Source organism: Oncorhynchus kisutch, linkage group LG28, assembly GCF_002021735.2.
Source record: "Oncorhynchus kisutch isolate 150728-3 linkage group LG28, Okis_V2, whole genome shotgun sequence".
Classification (NCBI taxonomy): Eukaryota; Metazoa; Chordata; class Actinopteri; order Salmoniformes; family Salmonidae; genus Oncorhynchus; species Oncorhynchus kisutch.
Window position 1 is genome coordinate 52,211,219 of NC_034201.2, and position 19,006 is coordinate 52,230,224.

Below are 19,006 nucleotides of genomic sequence, written 5' to 3' on the forward strand. Positions count from 1 at the left end.
TGATGCTGCCACCACCATGCTTCACCATAGGGATGGTGCCAGGTTTCCTCCAGACGTGAAGCATGACATTCAGGCCAGCGAGTTCAATCTTGGTTTCATCAGACCATCCCTATGGTCATGGTCTGACAGTCTTTAGGTGCCTTTTGGCAAACTCCAAGCGGGCTGTCATGTTCCTTTTACTGAGGAGTGGCTTCCGTCTGGCCACTCTACCATAAAGGCCTGATTGGTGGAGTGCTGCAGAGATGGTTGTCCTTCTGGAAGGTTCTCCCATCTCCACAGAGGAACTCTGGAGCTCTGTCAGAATGACCATCGGGTTCTTGGTCCCCTCCCTGACAAGGCCCTCCTCCCCCGATTGCTCAGTTTGGCCAGATGGCCAGCTCTAGGAAAAGTTTTGGTGGTTCCAAACTTCTTCCATTTAAGAATTATGGAGGCCACTGTGTTCTTGGGGACCTTCAATGCTGCAGACATTTTTTGGTACCCTTTCCCAGATCTGTGCATCGACACAATCCTTTCTTGGAGCTCTACGGACAATTCCTACGACCTCATGGCTTGGTATTTGCTCTGACATGTGCTAACTGTGGGCATTATATAGACAGTGTTATATATCATGGCTTGATTGGCATTATATATCTTTCCAAATCATGTCCAATCAATTGAATTTAACACAGGTGGATGCCAATCAAGATGTAGAAACATCTCAAGGATGATCAATGCAAACAGGATGTACCTGAGCTCAATTTTGAGTCTCAAATTAAATCAAATTTTATTGGTCACATACAAGTGTTGAGCAGATGTTTTTGCGGGTGTAGCGAAATGCTTGTGCTTTTAGCTCTGACAGTGCAGTAATATCTAACAAGTAATATCTAATATTTATATAGGCACAGTTACGTTCCATATGAAAACACACACCGTTTCCTACTGCTAGTCACAACACTGATCAACTCGTTGTTAGCTGGCTAGCTAGCATCACTACCTACCTCGATGACTGAAGGCAAAGAAATCTCCTATTCCATTGCCATGGCAGCGAACATTCCGGCACCAAATCCCATGGTTCTCACAGGGGACTGGAATACTAATTGGGACAACTTCAGGGATGAATTCGATGACTGTGCGCTGGCAACCGGTCTACATGAGAAACCCAACGAGGTACAAGCGGCAACTCTGAGGAGTTTAATGGGCAGCGAATGCAGGCATATCTACCGGCACAATCTCACCCTCACAGCACGACAACAGTGTGATGCAAAGGCTATATTGGATGCATTGGAGAATTACTTCAAACCCGCCAGAAACGTCATTTACGAGCGGTTCGTTTTCGGAAGCTGCAAACAGGAAGAGGGTGAGTCAGTACACAACTTTGTAACCCGTTTGAGAGAAAAATCTGCCACTTGTGAATACAGGGGATTTAAAGATGAATTGATTCGTGACAAAATAGTCCTGGGAATTGCAAATGAGGATACGCGCCGGCGTCTACTGAGAGAGAGAGGCTTAACATTAGTAACTGCCATTGAAATGTGGCGCACTGCTGAAGTCACTGACATGAGAATGAGAGCAATTGAAATCGAAACCCCACGCTCCGACGTTGATACTGTTCACGCTGTTGCTAGGCAGACATTCAGACAAAACCAATCGAGGCAGAGTAATTCACCACGAACGGTGAACCCCGTAGAATGTAAATACTGTGGGAATACACACACACGTGGCAAAGAGCGCTGCCCTGCCTACGGAAAACCATGCAGAGCTTGTGGAACTAATAATCACTTTGCAAAAGTGTGTCTCAAAAGCAAAAGAAGGGTGAGTGAGGGCAAGATTCACTGTGTTGATGATGTCACTCAATGTCCAGAGCGGAACAGTGAAAGTGACATTTACATGCATGAATCCATTGTGGCTGTACACTCAAGAGGGAAGAAATGGTTTGTGACACTACGATTACACAACAAGCAACAACAATGTCAACTGGATTCCGGTGCTACATGCAACGTAATGAGCTACAAAGACAAAATCAATCTGGCACCTGACACACATCTATTGCCCAGTGATACTAGACTAAAGCTGTACTCAAGAGAGCTAATGAGCTCTATGGGCACCTTTGAGACCGAATGTGTTATTCGGGGACGCAAACACAAGCTAGAGTATGAGATTGTGTAAACCAGTCAACATCCTCTCCTCTCCGGCTCTACATGCGAACGCCTGGGACTGATGCAGTTCACTGTATCAAATGACCTGCAAATTGTGGATCATGTCCAGCATGGACCCCTGTCCAAAGAACAACTACTCAGCAGATATGACGATGTATTCAACATGCCCGTTGAATCAGTGCCTGGGGAGGTACACTTTGAAGTGGATGAGTGCATCACTCCAGTCCAGTGTGCTCCTCGCAATGTGCCCTGCGCAATGAAAGTGGCTGTGAAGGCCCAGCTGGACAAGTATGAGGCCAATGGCCACATGACATCTGTGACTGAACCAACGGACTGGATCAGCAATATGGTCATAGTGAAAAAAACTGAGAATCTGAGGGTCTGCATCGACCCAAAGCATCTGAACCAAGCACTGAAACGATCCCACTACATCATGCCGACACTAGAGGATGTCCTCTATAAGCTTCCCAAAGACCAGGATTTTCACCTTGGTGGATGCCCGAGATGCATTCCTTCAATGCAAGCTGGACGAAGAAAGCAGCTTCATGACTACCTTCTGGACCCCCTGGGGTCAGAAACGCTGGCTCAAGCTCCAGTTTGGTGTCTCAGTGGCACCTGAGGTAGACCAACGCAAGCAGCACGAGTTACTGGCTGGGCTCAAGGGCATTGAACCCATCGCCGACGATGTCCTTATCGTAGGCTGTGGTGACACAGACGAAGAAGCAGAACGCGACCATGATGTGAAGCTCCTGGCACTGATGGAGCGCTGCCGATCAGTTAAGCTTCTTCTTGGCCTGAAGAAGCTGCAGTTCAAGGTGAAAGACGTCCACTTCCATGGCCACATTCTCTCGGAAAAAGGCCTGAAGCCGGACCCAAAGACACACCATGGCTGGACAAAGACACACCATGGCACTGGCTACCCAAGCACGAGGCCGCAGTGCAGGAGATGAAATCTCTGGCTTCATCCATGCCAGTGTTGCGCTACTACGACATCACGAAGCCTGTCACAATCCAGAGCGACTCCAGCCAAAGGGGACTTGGATGTTGCCTTATGCAGGAAGGCCAGCCCGTTGCGTTTGCCTCGAGAGCGCTCACCCCCACCGAACAAAACTGTGTACAAATTGAGAAAGAGTGCCTCAGCATCATTTTCTCCTGCCAGCGATTCCATCACTACTTATATGGTCGAGAGCTGGTCACCGCTGAAACTGACCACAAACCATTCATTGCCATATTCAGTGAACCTCTCCTCAACGCGCCCAAGAGGCTTCAATGCATGCTCCTGAATCTGCAAAACTACAGCCTGAAGGTAATTTACAAGCCAGGACCAGAGAAGTACATCAGCGACACACTGAGCAGGGCAACAGCACAATGTACAGGCAGAGGCACTGTCTATCAGTGGCAGGCCATCTGTTCGCTACAGCAGGAACAACAAGATGTTCAACAGATCAATCAGGCAGACTACTTAAACGTCACAGACAACCGCCTAGCCCAGATCAGGCAACACACTGACAAGGACGAACACCTACAGTCACTGAAGTCCATGGCTCTCGCAGGTTGGCCATACCTGAAAGAGGAGACACCTTTCACAGTGAGAGAATACTGGACCTTTCGAGATGACATCAGCGTACAAAATGGCATCTTGTTCAGAGGTCAGAAGGTCATTATTCCCAAATCACTACGTCCAGAGGTGCTTACCCACATACACTCCAGTCACGTTGGAGGTGACGCATGCTACCGCCAGGCTCGTGAAACATTATACTGGCCAAACATGCAAGCAGAAATTAAAGACTTTGTCAGCAACTGTACCACATGCAATGAGTACGCTCATGAACAGCGAAAGGAAACCATGATGTCACACGAACTGCCCACAAGGGCCTGGCAAATCGTCAGCATGGACTTATTCAGCCACAGACAAAAGGACTATCTGCTCATCGTTGATCACTACTCTGACTTTTGGGAAATTGAACAGCTCCCTGACTTGTCTGCAGAGACGGTCATAAAGCGCTGCAAGGCACAGTTTGCCAGGCAAGGTCAGCCTGACAAGGTAATCACGGACAATGGCCCACAATTCACTGCACAGTTCAATCGTTTTGCCTCAGAATGGGAGTTTGACCACGTGACCTCCTCTCCAAGACACCCAAAAGCAAATGGCAAGGCAGAGTCAGCTGTCAAGATTGCAAAAAACCTGTTAAGCAAGGCCTTGCGTGACAGCAACGACCCATGGAAAGCGATCTTACAGTGGAGGAACACACCCACTTAAAACATGGACAGCAGCCCAGCACAACGCCTTCTGTCCAGACGTCTGAAGACTACCATCCCCGTAGCTAACAAGCTACTTGAGCCCTGCATCATGGTTGGCATCACGGACAAACTGCGTCACCAAAAGCAGCTCACTAAGTGCTTCTACCGGACTGCTCGAGACCTACCAGAGCTGGATGTGGGTGAAACGATAAGGATGAAACCGCTGCCGGGAGACCACACAGGACTTTGGAGGCTGGGCACATGCCAGCAGAGAGTTGCACCACGTTCTTACCTGGTGGATGTTGGTGGCTCCCTCTATCGTTGCAATCAGGTGGATCTGCGCATAGCAGAGCAGACAAACCAGAACACGCCATACACTCACCTAGATGAGCTGGATCACAGTCCAGGCCTAAGGGTAAGGGGTGCAGAATTGAGACATGAGCCAACTGAAGGTGAGGCTTCTACCCCACCAAGCTCTCCAGCTCGTGGCCCTAATCCTACTCCTGTCAGAGCCAATACTTAATCACGGGTGGGCCGGCTGTGCAAGCCACCGGACAGGCTTACTCTGTAAGCAAGAGATTGTTAACTTGTCCTCTGTTCATTTTTTAAAAAATGAAAAGGAAGATGACAACTGAAGTAAAAAGAAAATGTCATGCTTTTTCAATTGTTATGACTTGACTGTTAAGAACTTAATGTTATGCCGTTATGTTTGCACCTTCTATTGAAAAGGATGATGTTACGGAGTCTAGTTGATAGGTTTTCGACTAGCCGGACTTGTGGCCATGGGCGGGGTTAGGCACCCTTTTCCTCTGGGTCAGCCTCAGCCCTCTCTGGCCCTCTCCCCCATATCACTGGGGTAGGGAGCTGGCTGGCTGTAGTTGCGCCCCCTGGTACCCCCCCCCCCCTTCAGCCCACACAGTAACTGGGTTAGAGAGTTAATGTCACCTGTAATTGCACACTGAGCAGGTGTAATGAACACATGTAACAATGACCATAACAAGCATTCTACAACAAGCATTCTACTCAGGTGTAATGAACACATGTAAAAATTACTTTTGACTCCTAAAAAAGCTTGTGGAAAAATTTTAATTACAAGTGTTAAGACGAATTCCATGTAGGACGATCTGAACATTTTGGCTTTCCATAGCGCCAGAGAATTTACGAACGCGTCTTTTGGTTGAGCGGGGTTCCGTCGCCATGGTGACCAATAGACATCAACAACCCGACGGTCGACATGGCATCTGAGACTAAGTTTTCCTTCAACCTCCTCCCAACCAAGACATTTTCCTTCCTTCAGGACAAAAGCACGCTACAACTACTCATGAAATGGTTACGTTATAGATCTTATGGTTTTGTGTCATTTATTTGTCTATGTTTATAGCTAGTTAGCTATAGGTATCAACATCATCCTAGCTAGCTACGGTTACTAACGTTAGCCGACCAGCTATGTAGACAAGACAAACTAGCTAGGTATATCAGTGTGTCAGTTCTCTAGTGAAACCAGCTAATGGATTTGTGTGTGTGTGTGTGTGTGTCAGGTCCATGCTAGGGCGCATCTCAGCCCAGGCCTTCAGCTTTGACCAGAACTTCTACCCATACAACAGCCACGACTTTACTCTGGTGAGTTAACGTACACACACACACACACACACACACACACGTTTGTTTCCAGGCACTGCACCTTGTAAAGGGGCAATAGTAATGTCTGTGTGTGTGTGTGTGTGTGTGTGTGTCAGAGTTTCTTCAGAGACCCCTGTGTGCTGACCAACCTCAGGAAGATGGAGGCTGGAGCCTGGGTTACTCTGGGTATGTCATGTCACCTCTATCACCTCTACCCAGTTAGCAATCCGAAGGCCTGTGTCCCTCCAGAGTGGTCGCACGCTGTGCAATTGTTTTTTTTGCCAATTGCCTCATTCATGGGGTGATATGACACTTTGTCAAGCAGCAGCCTTGCTCCTGCCAGTCACGTGCCGTTTTCCTCACGCAGCCTACCGTCCCTCTCCCAACCCGCTACACTACAGCTGCCAATCGGAGGCAAGATGCTTTTTCAGCGTCAAGCCAGTGGCGTGCATACTCCCTGTCACCACTTATTTGGATCTATTTGTGATACTTTGGATGCCATGCTCATTTGAAAAACAGTTGGGGATTTCCTATAAGTATTTATAAATACTGTAAATGATTGTGTGTGTGTGTGTGTGTGTGTGTGTGTGTGTGTGTGTGTGTGTGTGTGTGTGTGTGTGTGTGTGTGTGTGTGTGTGTGTGTGTGTGTGTGTGTGTGTGTGTGTGTGTGTGTGTGTGTGTGTAAAATATCAGATAGTGAGGGCCAGTCCTGGTTACCTGGATCAACAGGTGACAAAAAATAAATAGTGAAATCAAATTAAATGTTTTATTGACAGGCTTCTCACACAGTAAAATGGCAACAAAAGTGACATAGTAAAGGAATCAAAGTGACATTGTAAATATAATAAAACTAAATCACGTACAGAAACATGCAGATCAAAGAAAATAAGTTAACTTAGATAGCCTAGGCATCTATACTGAACAAAAATATAAACTCAACATGACAATTTCAACAATTTCATGAGTTACAGTTCATATAAGGAAATAGGTCAATTGAAATAAATGAATTATGCCCTAATCTATGGAAAATGGCTACCAAGACTATTGCTGATGCCTTGCCTGTTTGATGGCTCGTCAGAGGTCGTAGTGTAATTTCTTATAATTGTCCGGGTTAATGTCCCGCTCCTTGAAAGCGGCAGCTCTAACCGATTGGTCAGTGCGGATGCTGCCTGCAATCCATGGCTTCTGGTTAGGGTATGTATGTACGGTTGTTGTGGAGACAATGTTGTCGATGAACTTATTAATGAAGGAGACTGATGTAAATATTATCGGATGAATTCTGGAACATATTCCAGTCTGTGCTAGCAAAACAGTCCTGTAGCTTAGCAACCGCTTCATCGGACCACTTCCGGTACATCCTGTTTGAGTTTTTGCTTGTAAGCAGGAATCAGGAGGATAGCGTTATGGTCTGATTTGCTAAAGGGAAGGCGAGGGAGGGCCTTGTATGCGTTTCTGTGTGTGGAGTAAAGGTGATCTAGAGTTAATGGCAAAGAAGGGGGCCGAGTGATAAATGCCAGATATGTGAGGTCAGAACTAATACACAGGCTCTGACCTCTCACTAAGGGATGGCCAGATGGTGAACTACAAAGCACAAAATGGCTACCCCTACAAGAACTACAGATCCCAAAATAGTCGACCGCCAAAAACGACAATACCCAAAAGCAAAGGGAACGCTAGCAAGGTGGGGCCGACCCACATATTACGGGTCAAGCCACACCAGGAAGAGAGAGAGAGCAAGGAGCTGTGGACCTGTGAACCATTGAGAAAGAGGAAGTGATAATATATCTGATGGATTTACCTTGTATGACCTGGACTGTTTGGACTTACCTGTTGGCGGTTTTGGACCCTGATCTACCGAGAACCCCGATTTGTGTACCGAACCCTGCTGTCCTCGACCACGCCTGCGGCCTGGGGGGTCTAGAAACAAACATTCGGGCACTGTCCTGTTCGAAAGAGCTCTCTCTGGTGTGATCTTGTTGTCGCCCTTCCAATTAATTTGTTTTCGCTTCCAGTTTCACAGGTTACATGCTGGTAAAAATGAGGTAAAACAGATTTCAGTGTTCTGCAATAAAATCACTGGCCATGAGAAATGCTGCCTCTGAATGTGCATTTCCTTGTTTGCTTATGGCCCTGTACAGCTCATTGAGTCCTGTCTTTTAGTGCCAGCATCAATTTTTGGTAGTAATTTTTATTTATTTATTATTATTCTTTTTTTTTTTGCTTTATTTTTACTAGGCAAGTCAGTTAAGAACAAATTCTTATTTTCAATGACGGCCTAGGAACAGTGGGTTAACTGCCTGTTCAGGGGCAGAACGACAGATTTTTACCTTGTCAGCTCGGGGAGTCGAACTTGCAACCTTTCGGTTACTAGTCCAATGCTCTAACCACTAGGCTACCCTGCCGCCCCAGGTTAGTGATCGCTGTTCTGATGTCCAGAAGCTGTTTTCAGTCATAGGTAATGATGGCAGAGACGTTATGTAAAAAAAGTTAAGATCAGTGTAAAAAAAACACGAAATAGCAGAATTGGTCAGGAGCCCGTCTTCCATCAGTACAGTGTGTGTGTGTGTGTTCCAGAGGGTGAGGTGGTGTGTGTACAGGCAGAGGTAGTGCCGTGCAGTGAGGTCAGTATGGAGATGTTTGACCCTCTCTACTCCAGTGGAATCATCACATCCTCTGGACACATCACCAAATGTTTCCACGACACACACCCTGACTACGACCTACTGAGACAGGTAACATATGCACACAATACACACACACCTTCACAAACACACACACATTAACGCTAATTATGCAACTTAATAGTCTTTATGCTCTTATTATGCTATCATAATGTTGTGTGTGTGTGTGTGTGTGTGTGTGTGTGTGTGTGTGTGTGTGTGTGTGTGTGTGTGTGTGTGTGTGTGTGTGTGTGTGTGTGTGTGTGTGTGTGTGTGTGTGTGTGTGTGTGTGTAGATGTTGCAGGAGAATGGCAGTGAGGAGTATGGAGTGATGGAGAGGAGAGAGTTCCTGTTCCTAGTGTTTAAACACATGACTCTGGGAGGAGAGCTGTGTCAGTATGAAGATACCATCAACCCCTACATAGACACCACCAGAACCATTTATAGGGATCTGGTCAGGTATACAGACACAGTACACCACACCATACTCACACCATACACCCCAACATACACTACAACATACACCCCAACATTCACCATACACCACACATACACCACACATACCATACACCCATACTGTACACCACACCATGCCACACACCATACACCACACCATACTCACACACCGTATACCACTCCGTACACCATGCCATACACCACACCATACTCACACACCGTACACCATACACCACACCATACACCCACAACGTACAACACAATGTACTCACACACTGTGCACCACACCATACACCACACATACACCATACACCCACACACCACACCGTACACCACACCATACTCACACACCGTACACCACACCATACACCACACATACACCATACCATACTCACACACCGTACACCACGCGTACACCACACATACACCCACACCATACACCACACTGTACACCACACCATACACCCACACATCATACACCACGCCATACTCACACACCGTACACCACACCATATACCACACCATACTCACCATACACACCACACCATACACACCATACCGTATACCATACACCACAGCATAAACACACCACACTGTATACCAATATACCACACCATACACCGTACACCACACCATACACTGTACACATGCACCATACACCACACCATACACCATACCTTAAACACACACCATACCATATACCATACACCACAGCATAAATACACACCATACCGTATACCATCCACCATGCCATACACCACACCACACTGTATACCAATATACCACACCATACACACCACAACGTATACCATACACCATTCCATACACCACACCACACCATAAACATACACCACACACACACCATACCATAAACATACACCGTACAGCACACAAACACACACACATACACACACCATATATACACACAAACACACCATACACCCACACCCTAAACACACACCATACACACACATACACTGCACTATACACACACACACACCACACCATACACCCCTGCACTAGTAGATGGTGTCTGTGATGCTTTGTGTTCCAGTGTTCAGAAGAATCCAGAGAGCAAGGAGATCAGTGTGGTTTCCACTGTCATCAAAGTCTCTGCTTTGGTAACATTATATTATTATTACTGCTATTGAAAGATAATTATTATCAAACACCATTGTAAATGCAACCTATATTTATGTTGATTTATTTTCCCTTTTGTACTATTTGCACATCATTAAAACACTGGGGCGGCAGGGTAGCCTAGTGGTTAGAGTGTTGGACTAGTAACTGAAAGGTTGGACCGAAAGGTTGGAAGTTCGAATCCCCAAGCTGACAAGGTACAAATCTGTCGTTCTGCCCCTGAACAGGCAGTTCCTAGGCCGTCATTGAAAATAAGAGTTTGTTCTTAACTGACTTGCCTAGTAAAATAATAAATATAGACGTATAACACATTTGAAATGTCTCTATTCTTTTGTGTAATGTTTACTGTTCAGTTTTTATAGTTTATTTCCCTTTTGTTCATTATCTATTTCACTTGCTTTGGCAATGTAAACATATGTTTCCCATGCCAATAAAGCCCTTTAAATTGAAATTATATTGAAATTGAGAGAGAGAGCCTCTCAGCCGTATCTTATCCTGTGTTCTCTTCAGGATGCATCCGGTGTGTGTTACCCAGCCAGAGAAGAAGAGGATCAGTCATTCTCCTACCTCATAGTGGACCCCTTCAGAAGACATGTCTATGTGTTCTACCACTGTTATGGAGTAGGCGCCTTCACACTGTAACATACACACACACCAATCCAATGTTTTGGACAATCTGGTAGGGGGAGTGAATGAGTTCCTACTTCAGGGAGAATGAGGAGAAGCTGAGTTGGTCTATTGTCTCAGAAAGTGGCCTGCTAGGATGGACTGTTCCGTCTACAACTACTGTCGGACTGTTCCGTCAACAACTACTGTCTGACTGTTCCGTCTACAGCTACTGTCTGACTGTTCCGTCTACAACTACTGTCTGACTGTTCCATTTACAGCTACTGTCGGACTGTTGCGTCTACAGCTACTCTGACTGTTCCGTCTACAACTACTGTGACTGTTCCATTTACAGCTACTGTCGGACTGTTGCGTCTACAGCTACTGTCTGACTGTTCCGTCGACAACTACTGTCTGATTGTTCCATTTACAGCTACTGTCGGACTGTTCCGTCTACAACTACTGTCTGACTGTTCCATTTACAGCTACTGTCGGACTGTTGCGTCTACAGCTACTCTGACTGTTCCGTCTACAACTACTGTCTGACTGTTCCATTTACAACTACTGTCTGACTGTTCCGTCTACAACTACTGTCTGACTGTTCCATTTACAGCTACTGTCGGACTGTTGCGTCTACAGCTACTCTGACTGTTCCGTCTACAACTACTGTCTGACTGTTCCGTCGACAACTACTGTCTGACTGTTCCATTTACAGCTACTGTCGGACTGTTGCGTCTACAGCTACTCTGACTGTTCCGTCTACAGCTACTGTCTGACTGTTCAGTCTACAACTACTGACTGTTCCGTCTACAACTACTGTCTGACTGTTCCGTCTACAACTACTGTCTGACTGTTCCGTCTACAACTACTGTCTGACTGTTCCGTCTACAGCTACTGACTGTTCCGTCTACAACTACTGACTGTTCCGTCTACAACTACTGTCTGACTGTTCCGTCGACAACTACTGTCTGACTGTTCCATTTACAGCTACTGTCGGACTGTTGCGTCTACAGCTACTCTGACTGTTCCGTCTACAGCTACTGTCTGACTGTTCAGTCTACAACTACTGACTGTTCCGTCTACAACTACTGTCTGACTGTACCGTCTACAACTACTGACTGACTGTTCCGTCTACAACTACTGTCTGACTGTTCCGTCTACAGCTACTGTCTGACTGTTCCGTCTACAACTACTGACTGTTCCGTCTACAACTACTGTCTGACTGTTCCGTCTACAGCTACTGTCTGACTGTTCCGTCTACAACTACTGACTGTTCCGTCTACAACTACTGACTGTTCCGTCTACAACTACTGTCTGACTGTTCCGTCTACAACTACTGTCTGACTGTTCCGTCTACAACTACTGTCTGACTGTTCCGTCTACAGCTACTGACTGTTCCGTCTACAACTACTGACTGTTCCGTCTACAACTACTGTCTGACTGTTCCGTCTACAACTACTGTCTGACTGTTCCGTCTACAGCTACTGTCTGACTGTTCCGTCTACAACTACTGTCTGACTGTTCCGTCTACAACTACTGTCTGACTGTTCCGTCTACAACTACTGTCTGACTGTTCCGTCTACAACTACTGTCTGACTGTTCCGTCTACAACTACTGTCTGACTGTTCCGTCTACAACTACTGTCTGACTGTTCCGTCTACAGCTACTGTCTGACTGTTCCGTCTACAACTACTGTCTGACTGTTCCGTCTACAACTACTGTCTGACTGTTCCGTCTACAACTACTGTCTGACTGTTCCGTCTACAACTACTGTCTGACTGTTCCGTCTACAGCTACTGTCTGACTGTTCCGTCTACAACTACTGTCTGACTGTTCCGTCTACAACTACTGTCTGACTGTTCCGTCTACAACTACTGTCTGACTGTTCCGTCTACAACTACTGTCTGACTGTTCCGTCTACAACTACTGACTGTTCCGTCTACAACTACTGTCTGACTGTTCCGTCTACAACTACTGACTGTTCCGTCTACAACTACTGTCTGACTGTTCCAATACTCCAGATGTAATGCAACTCTACACACTATTGATGGTCTTGTCCTTTTGTGTTTATCAATAAAATTATTGTTTTGAAAATGTTATTTCTATCAATGATTTTATTTGTATATAATGTCTATATATCTATGACTCTCCTCTCCACTGACCCTGCTGAGAGAGAGAACTTTACAGCTAGTTAGGATGTCACTTTGGATTGGATTGATATACCAGTCATTTTTTTATCTTTATTTATCTAGGCAAGTCAGTTAAGAATACATTTTTATTTACAATGACGGCCTACCCCGGCCAACCCCTAACCCAGATGACGCTGGGCCAATTGTTGTGATACAGCCTGGAATCGAACCAGGGTCTGTAGTGACGCCTCTTCTATAATATATTAGTGATTTGTTTGAATTATAGTCATACAGCAATAATATGCATATGTTTTACAGGAATGCACCAGTATGTATTGTGTTACACCAGTAACGTCAGCATCCTAAACAGAGATTTCTCCTTATAATTAGGAATAAATCAACTTCACTGATCTGCCCTTCGCCTGACCAAACAAGTACAGTACATGTAGGCGGATCTCTCTATTATGGAGAACCAAATGAACTCATCTTTGTCTTTTGTTGAATTTATATAACATTCCAAACTTGTTAAGCATTATCTGATCCAGATACGGCATAATTCAACTATTTGTATCTGTTTGCATCAGTTTCAATGCAGGACTTTTATTTTGAAGGCTAACCACAAATTCCACTATTGTGACTAGCTTCACATAGGTTGCTCGGCAGTACTGGCCGCTACTGAAAATGAGAATATCCTGCTTTTCCGTGTGGACTAGGCATTAATTGAAAACTTAGTCAGCTAGCTGCTACAAGGGACACAGAAAGAGACGGGTTAATGCAGGGGTTTACCGGGGCGGAAGCTAATCTAAATATATTTTAGATTCTTCAAAGTAGCAACCCTTTGCCTTGATGACAGCTTTGCACACTCTTGGCATTCTCTCAACCAGCTTCATGCGGAAGTCACCTGGAATACTTTTCCAACATTCTTGAAGGAGTTTCCACATATGCTGAGCACTTGTTGGCTGCTTTTCCTTTACTCTGCAGTCCAACTCATTCCAAACCTTCTCAATTTGGTTGAGGTCAGGGGATTGTGGAGGCCAGGTCATCTGATGCAGCACTCCATCACTCTCCTTCTTGGTCAAATAGCCCTTACACAGCCTGGGTCATTGTCCTGTTGAAAAACAAATGATAGTCCGACTAATTCCAAACCAGATGGGATGGCATATCGCTGCAGAATGCTGTGGTAGCCATGCTTGTTAAGTGTGCCTTGAATTCTAAATAAATCACAGACAGTGTCACCAGTAAAGCACTATCACACCACCTCCTCCATTCTTCACGGTGGGAACCACACATGGGGAGATCATCCATTTACCTACTCTGCATCTCACAAAGACACAGCGGTAGGAACCAAAAGTCTCAAATTTCTACTCATAAGGCCAGAGGACAGATTTCCACCGGTCTAATGTCCATTGCTCGTGTTTCTTGGCCCAAGCAAGTCTAATTCTAATTGGTGTCCTTTAGTAGTGGTTTCTTTGCAGATATTCGACCATAAAGGCCTGATTCACACAGTCTCCTCTGAACAGTTGATGTTAAAATGTGTCTGTTACTTGAACTCTGTCAAACATTTATTTGGGCTGAATTCTCTGAGAATGGTAACTCTAATGAACTTATCCTCTGCAGCAGAGGTAACTCTGCGTATTCCTTTCCTGTGGCGGTCCTCATGAGAGCCAGTTTCATCATAGCGCTTGATGGTTTTTGCGACTGAAACTTTCAAAGTTCTTGAAAAATCCAGATTGACTGACCTTCATGTCCTAAAGTAAGGATGGACTGTCATTTCTCTTTGCTTGTTTGAGCTGTTCCTTCCAAAATATGGACTTGGTCTTTTACCAAAGGGTGGCGACTTTGAACAATCTCAAATATAAAATATTGATAGCTTTTTGGTTACTACATGTTTTGGTTACTACACATTACATATTTGTTATTTACATAGTTTTGATGTATTCAATATTATTCTACAATGTAGATAATAATAAAAAAATAACTTGTTAGGAACCCCTCGACAACATTCGCTGAAAAGGCAGAGCGCGAAATTCAAAAATATTTTTTTGAAATATTTAACTATCAAACATTCACACGTGCAATACACCAAATTAAAGCTTGACTTCTTGTTAAGAAAATGCTTTACAGTGAAAGCACACCATATGATTATGTTAGGTCAGAGCCTAGTCACAAAAACACATACAGCCATTTTCCAGCCAAAGACAGGAGTCACAAAAAGCAGAAATAGAGATAAAATGAATCACTAACCTTTGATGATCTTCATCAGATGACACTCATAGGACTTCATGTTACACAATACATGTATATTTTGTTCGGTAAAGTTCATATTTATATCCAAAAATCAGAGTTTACATTGGCGCGTTATGGTCATTAATGTTGTGCCTCGAAAACCGGCAAATTTTCAGAGTCACATCTATTTACAGAAATACTCATAATAAACTTTGATTAGAGATACAAGTATTATACACAGAATTATAGATAAACTTCTCCTTAATGCAACCGCTGTGTCAGATTTTTTTAAAACTTTACGGAAAAAGCACACCATGCAATAACCTGAGTACATCTCTCAGACACAAAAACAAGCCAAACATATCTGCCATGTTGTAGTCAACAGAAGTCAGAAATAGCATTATAAATATTCACTTAGCTTTGATGATCTTCATCAGAATGCACTCCCAGGAATCCCAGTTCCACAATAAATGTTTGATTTGTTCGATAAAGTCCATCATTTATGTCCAAATACCTCCTTTTTGTTCGTGCGTTTAGCCCAGTAATCAAAATTCATAAGGCGCGATCACTAGGTGCAGACGAAAAGTCAAAAAGTTCCGTTACATTCCGTAGAAACATGTCAAACGATGTATAGAATCAATCTTTAGGATGTTTTTATCCTAAATCTTCAATAATGTTCCAACCGGAGAATTCCTTTGTCTTTAGAATTGCAATGGAACGCAAGCTACCTCTCACGTGAACGAGCGTGGTCAGCTCATGGCACTCTGGGAGAGATCTTACTCAATCCCCTCTCATTCGCCCCCACTTCACAGTTGAAGCCTCAAACAAGGTTCTAACGACTGTTGACATCTAGTGGAAGCCTTAGGAAGTGCAATTTGACCCCATAGACACTGTATATTCGATAGGCAATGAGTTGAAAATGACAAACCTCAGATTCCCCACTTCCTGGTTGGATTTTTCTCAGGTTTTTGCCTGCCATATGAGTTCTGTTATACTCACAGACATCATTCAAGTTTTAGAAACTTCAGAGTGTTTTCTATCCAATACTACTAATAATATGCATATATTAACATCTGGGCCTGAATAGCAGGCACTTTACTCTGGGCACGCTTTTCATCCGAATGTGAAAATGCTGCCCCCTAACCCAAACAGGATAAATAAAATCCCTTGAATTAGTAGGTGTTCTAAAACTTTTGACCAGTAGTGTATTTCTTGAAACATTCATGAAAATAGTAATGGCCTCTAAACCTTCAAGCTGCATACTGGACCCTATTCTAACTAATCTACTGAAAGAGCTGCTTCCTGTGGTTGGCCTTCCTATGTTGAACATAATATATGGCTCTCTATCCACCGGATGTGTACCAAATTCACTAAAAGTTGCAGTAATAAAGCCTCTCTTGAAAAAGCCAAACCTTGACCAAGAAAATGTAAAAAACGATCTGCCTATATCAAATCTCCCATTCCTCTCAATTAAAATAAAAGCTGTTTCCTAAAGACAAATAATGTAAACAAAACACTTCAGTCTGGTTTTAGACCCCATCATAGGTCTGAGACTGCACTTTTGAAGGTGGTAAATTACCTTTTAAATGCGTCAGACCGAGGCTCTGCATCGGTCCTCGTGCTCCTAGACTTTAGTGCTTTAGTTCTTTAGTTCTTTTGGAGAGATTGGAAACCCAAATTGGTCTACACGGACAAGTTCTGGCCTGGTTTAGATCTTATCTGTCGGAAAGATATCAGTTTGTCTCTGTGGATGGTTTGTCCTCTGACAAATGAATTGTACATTTCGGTGTTCCTCAAGGTTCTGTTTTAGGACCACTATTGTTTTCACTATATTATGGCAGACCAGGGCAGGGGGTTTGGTCAAGACATTAACATAGATCAGACACGGACAGAGTATGATTAGCTCGGTTTCAAGGGTGTTTATTAAATAATAATAATAAATAAATAAAAGGTCTCCCCCATGAGACCCTCTCCGGGATACCTTCTCCTGGGCTCCGGGTCTTCCTGCATCCTGTCACACAAACTCAATTCCATCGGCTTAGTTCGGGTAACCGTATCCAACCACATGGAAGTCACTTCACTTCCCCATGTCCTCTCTCTGTGTACTGCCCTTCTGGCAGCATTATGGGCCTCACACAGCTGGTGAGAAATTCGTCCTTGATTACTCACTAGCTCCCAATCAGTCCCAATTAGTCCTGTCCGGAGAGCCCGTTGAGATCTGGCACGTCCAGCAGATGGAGCCACCGCCTCGTGATGTATACTCCATCTGTTACCAGGCCTCGATGAGCCTCCCCCTGGTGGCTGACCTGCTGTATGCCACAATATATTCTATCTCTAGGTGATGTCATTCGGACACACAATGTCCACTTTCACTGCTATGCGGACGATACAACTGTACATTTTGATTAAATATAGTGAAGCCCCAAAATTGCCCTCCCTGGAAGCCTGTGTCTCAGACATAAGGAAGTGGATGGCAGCAAATGTTTTACTTTTAAACTCGGACAAAACAGAGATGCTAGTTCTAGGTCCCAAGAAACAAAGAGATCTTCTGTTGAATCTGACCATTAATCTTAATGGTTGTACAGTCGTCTCAAATAAAACTGTGAAGGACCTCTGCGTTACTCTGGACCCTGAACTCTCTTTTGATAAACATATCAATACTTTTTCAAGGACAGCTTTTTTCCATCTTCGTAACATTGCAAAAATCTGAAACTTTTTGTCCAAAAATGATTCAGAAAAGCTAATATATGCTTTTGTCACTTCTAGGTTAGACTACTGCAATGCTCTACTTTCCGGCTACCCGGATAAAGCACTAAATAAACTTCCGTTAGTGCTAAACACTGCTAGAATCCTGACTAGAACCAGAAAATGTGATCATATTACTCCAGTGCTAGCCTCTGTACACTAGCTTACTGTTAAGGCTAGGGCTCATTTCTAGGTTCTACTGCTAACCTACAAAGCATTACATGGGCTTGCTCCTACCTATCTCTCTGATTTTGTTTTGCTGTACATACCTACACGTACGCTACGGTCACAAGACACAGGCCTCCTTACTGTTCCTAGAATTTCTAAGCAAACAGCTGGAGGCAGGGCTTTCTCCTATAGAGCTCAATTTTTATGGAATGGTCTGCCTACCCATGTGAGAGACGCAGACTCGGTCTCTACCTTTAAGTCTTTATTGAAGACTCATCTCTTCAGTAGGTCCTATGATTGAGTGTAGTCTGGTCCAGGGGTACAAAGGTGAACGGAAAGGCACTGGAGCGACGAACCGCCCTTGCTGTCTCTGCCTGGCCGGTTCCATTCTCTCCACTGGGATTCTTTGCCTCTGACCCTATTACGGGGTCTGAGTCACTGGCTTACTAGTGCTCTTCCATGTCGTCCCTAGGAGGGGTGCGTCACTTGAGTGAGTTGAGTCACTGACGTGATCTTCCTGTCCGGGATCACACCCCCCTCTTGCCATGGTGGAGATCTTCGTGGGCTATAGTCAGCCTTGTCTAGTTTGTGTCATCGGGCTAGGGTCAGTCTGTTATTTCTTGTGTAATTCTCCTGTCTTATCCAGTGTCCTGTATGAATTTAAGTATGTTCCCTCTAATTCTCTCAGGACTACCTGGCCTGTTGACTCCATGCTGTCCCCAGTCCACCTGGTCATGCTGCTACTCCAGTTTCAACTGTTCTGCCTGCGGCTATGGAACCCTGACCTGTTCGCCGGATGTGCTACTTTGTCTCGGACCTGCTGTTTTCGACTCTCTCTCTCTCTCTACCGCACCTGCTGTCTCAAACTCTGAATGCTCGG

General features: G+C 44.7%; 1 protein-coding gene across 3 annotated transcripts; it reads left to right on the forward strand.

Moving 5' to 3' along the window:
- The first annotated feature begins 5,564 nt into the window (after nt 1–5,564).
- Nucleotides 5,565–19,006, forward strand: cfap300 (cilia and flagella associated protein 300). 3 transcript variants are annotated; one of them, XM_031807619.1, is made up of 9 exons: nt 5,565–5,705; nt 5,915–5,996; nt 6,113–6,182; nt 6,690–6,725; nt 8,571–8,728; nt 8,952–9,115; nt 10,167–10,233; nt 10,763–10,873; nt 18,815–19,006. In XM_031807619.1, exons 1-9 carry the CDS (start codon nt 5,611–5,613, stop codon nt 18,830–18,832), a joined length of 801 nt encoding a protein of 266 aa, XP_031663479.1. In that variant the 5' UTR covers nt 5,565–5,610; the 3' UTR covers nt 18,833–19,006. The 3 variants fall into 3 exon arrangements, with proteins under 3 accessions (XP_031663479.1, XP_031663478.1, XP_031663480.1); XM_031807618.1 differs by lacking the exon at nt 18,815–19,006 and having other exon boundaries at nt 10,763–12,957; XM_031807620.1 differs by lacking the exons at nt 6,690–6,725; nt 18,815–19,006 and having other exon boundaries at nt 10,763–12,957.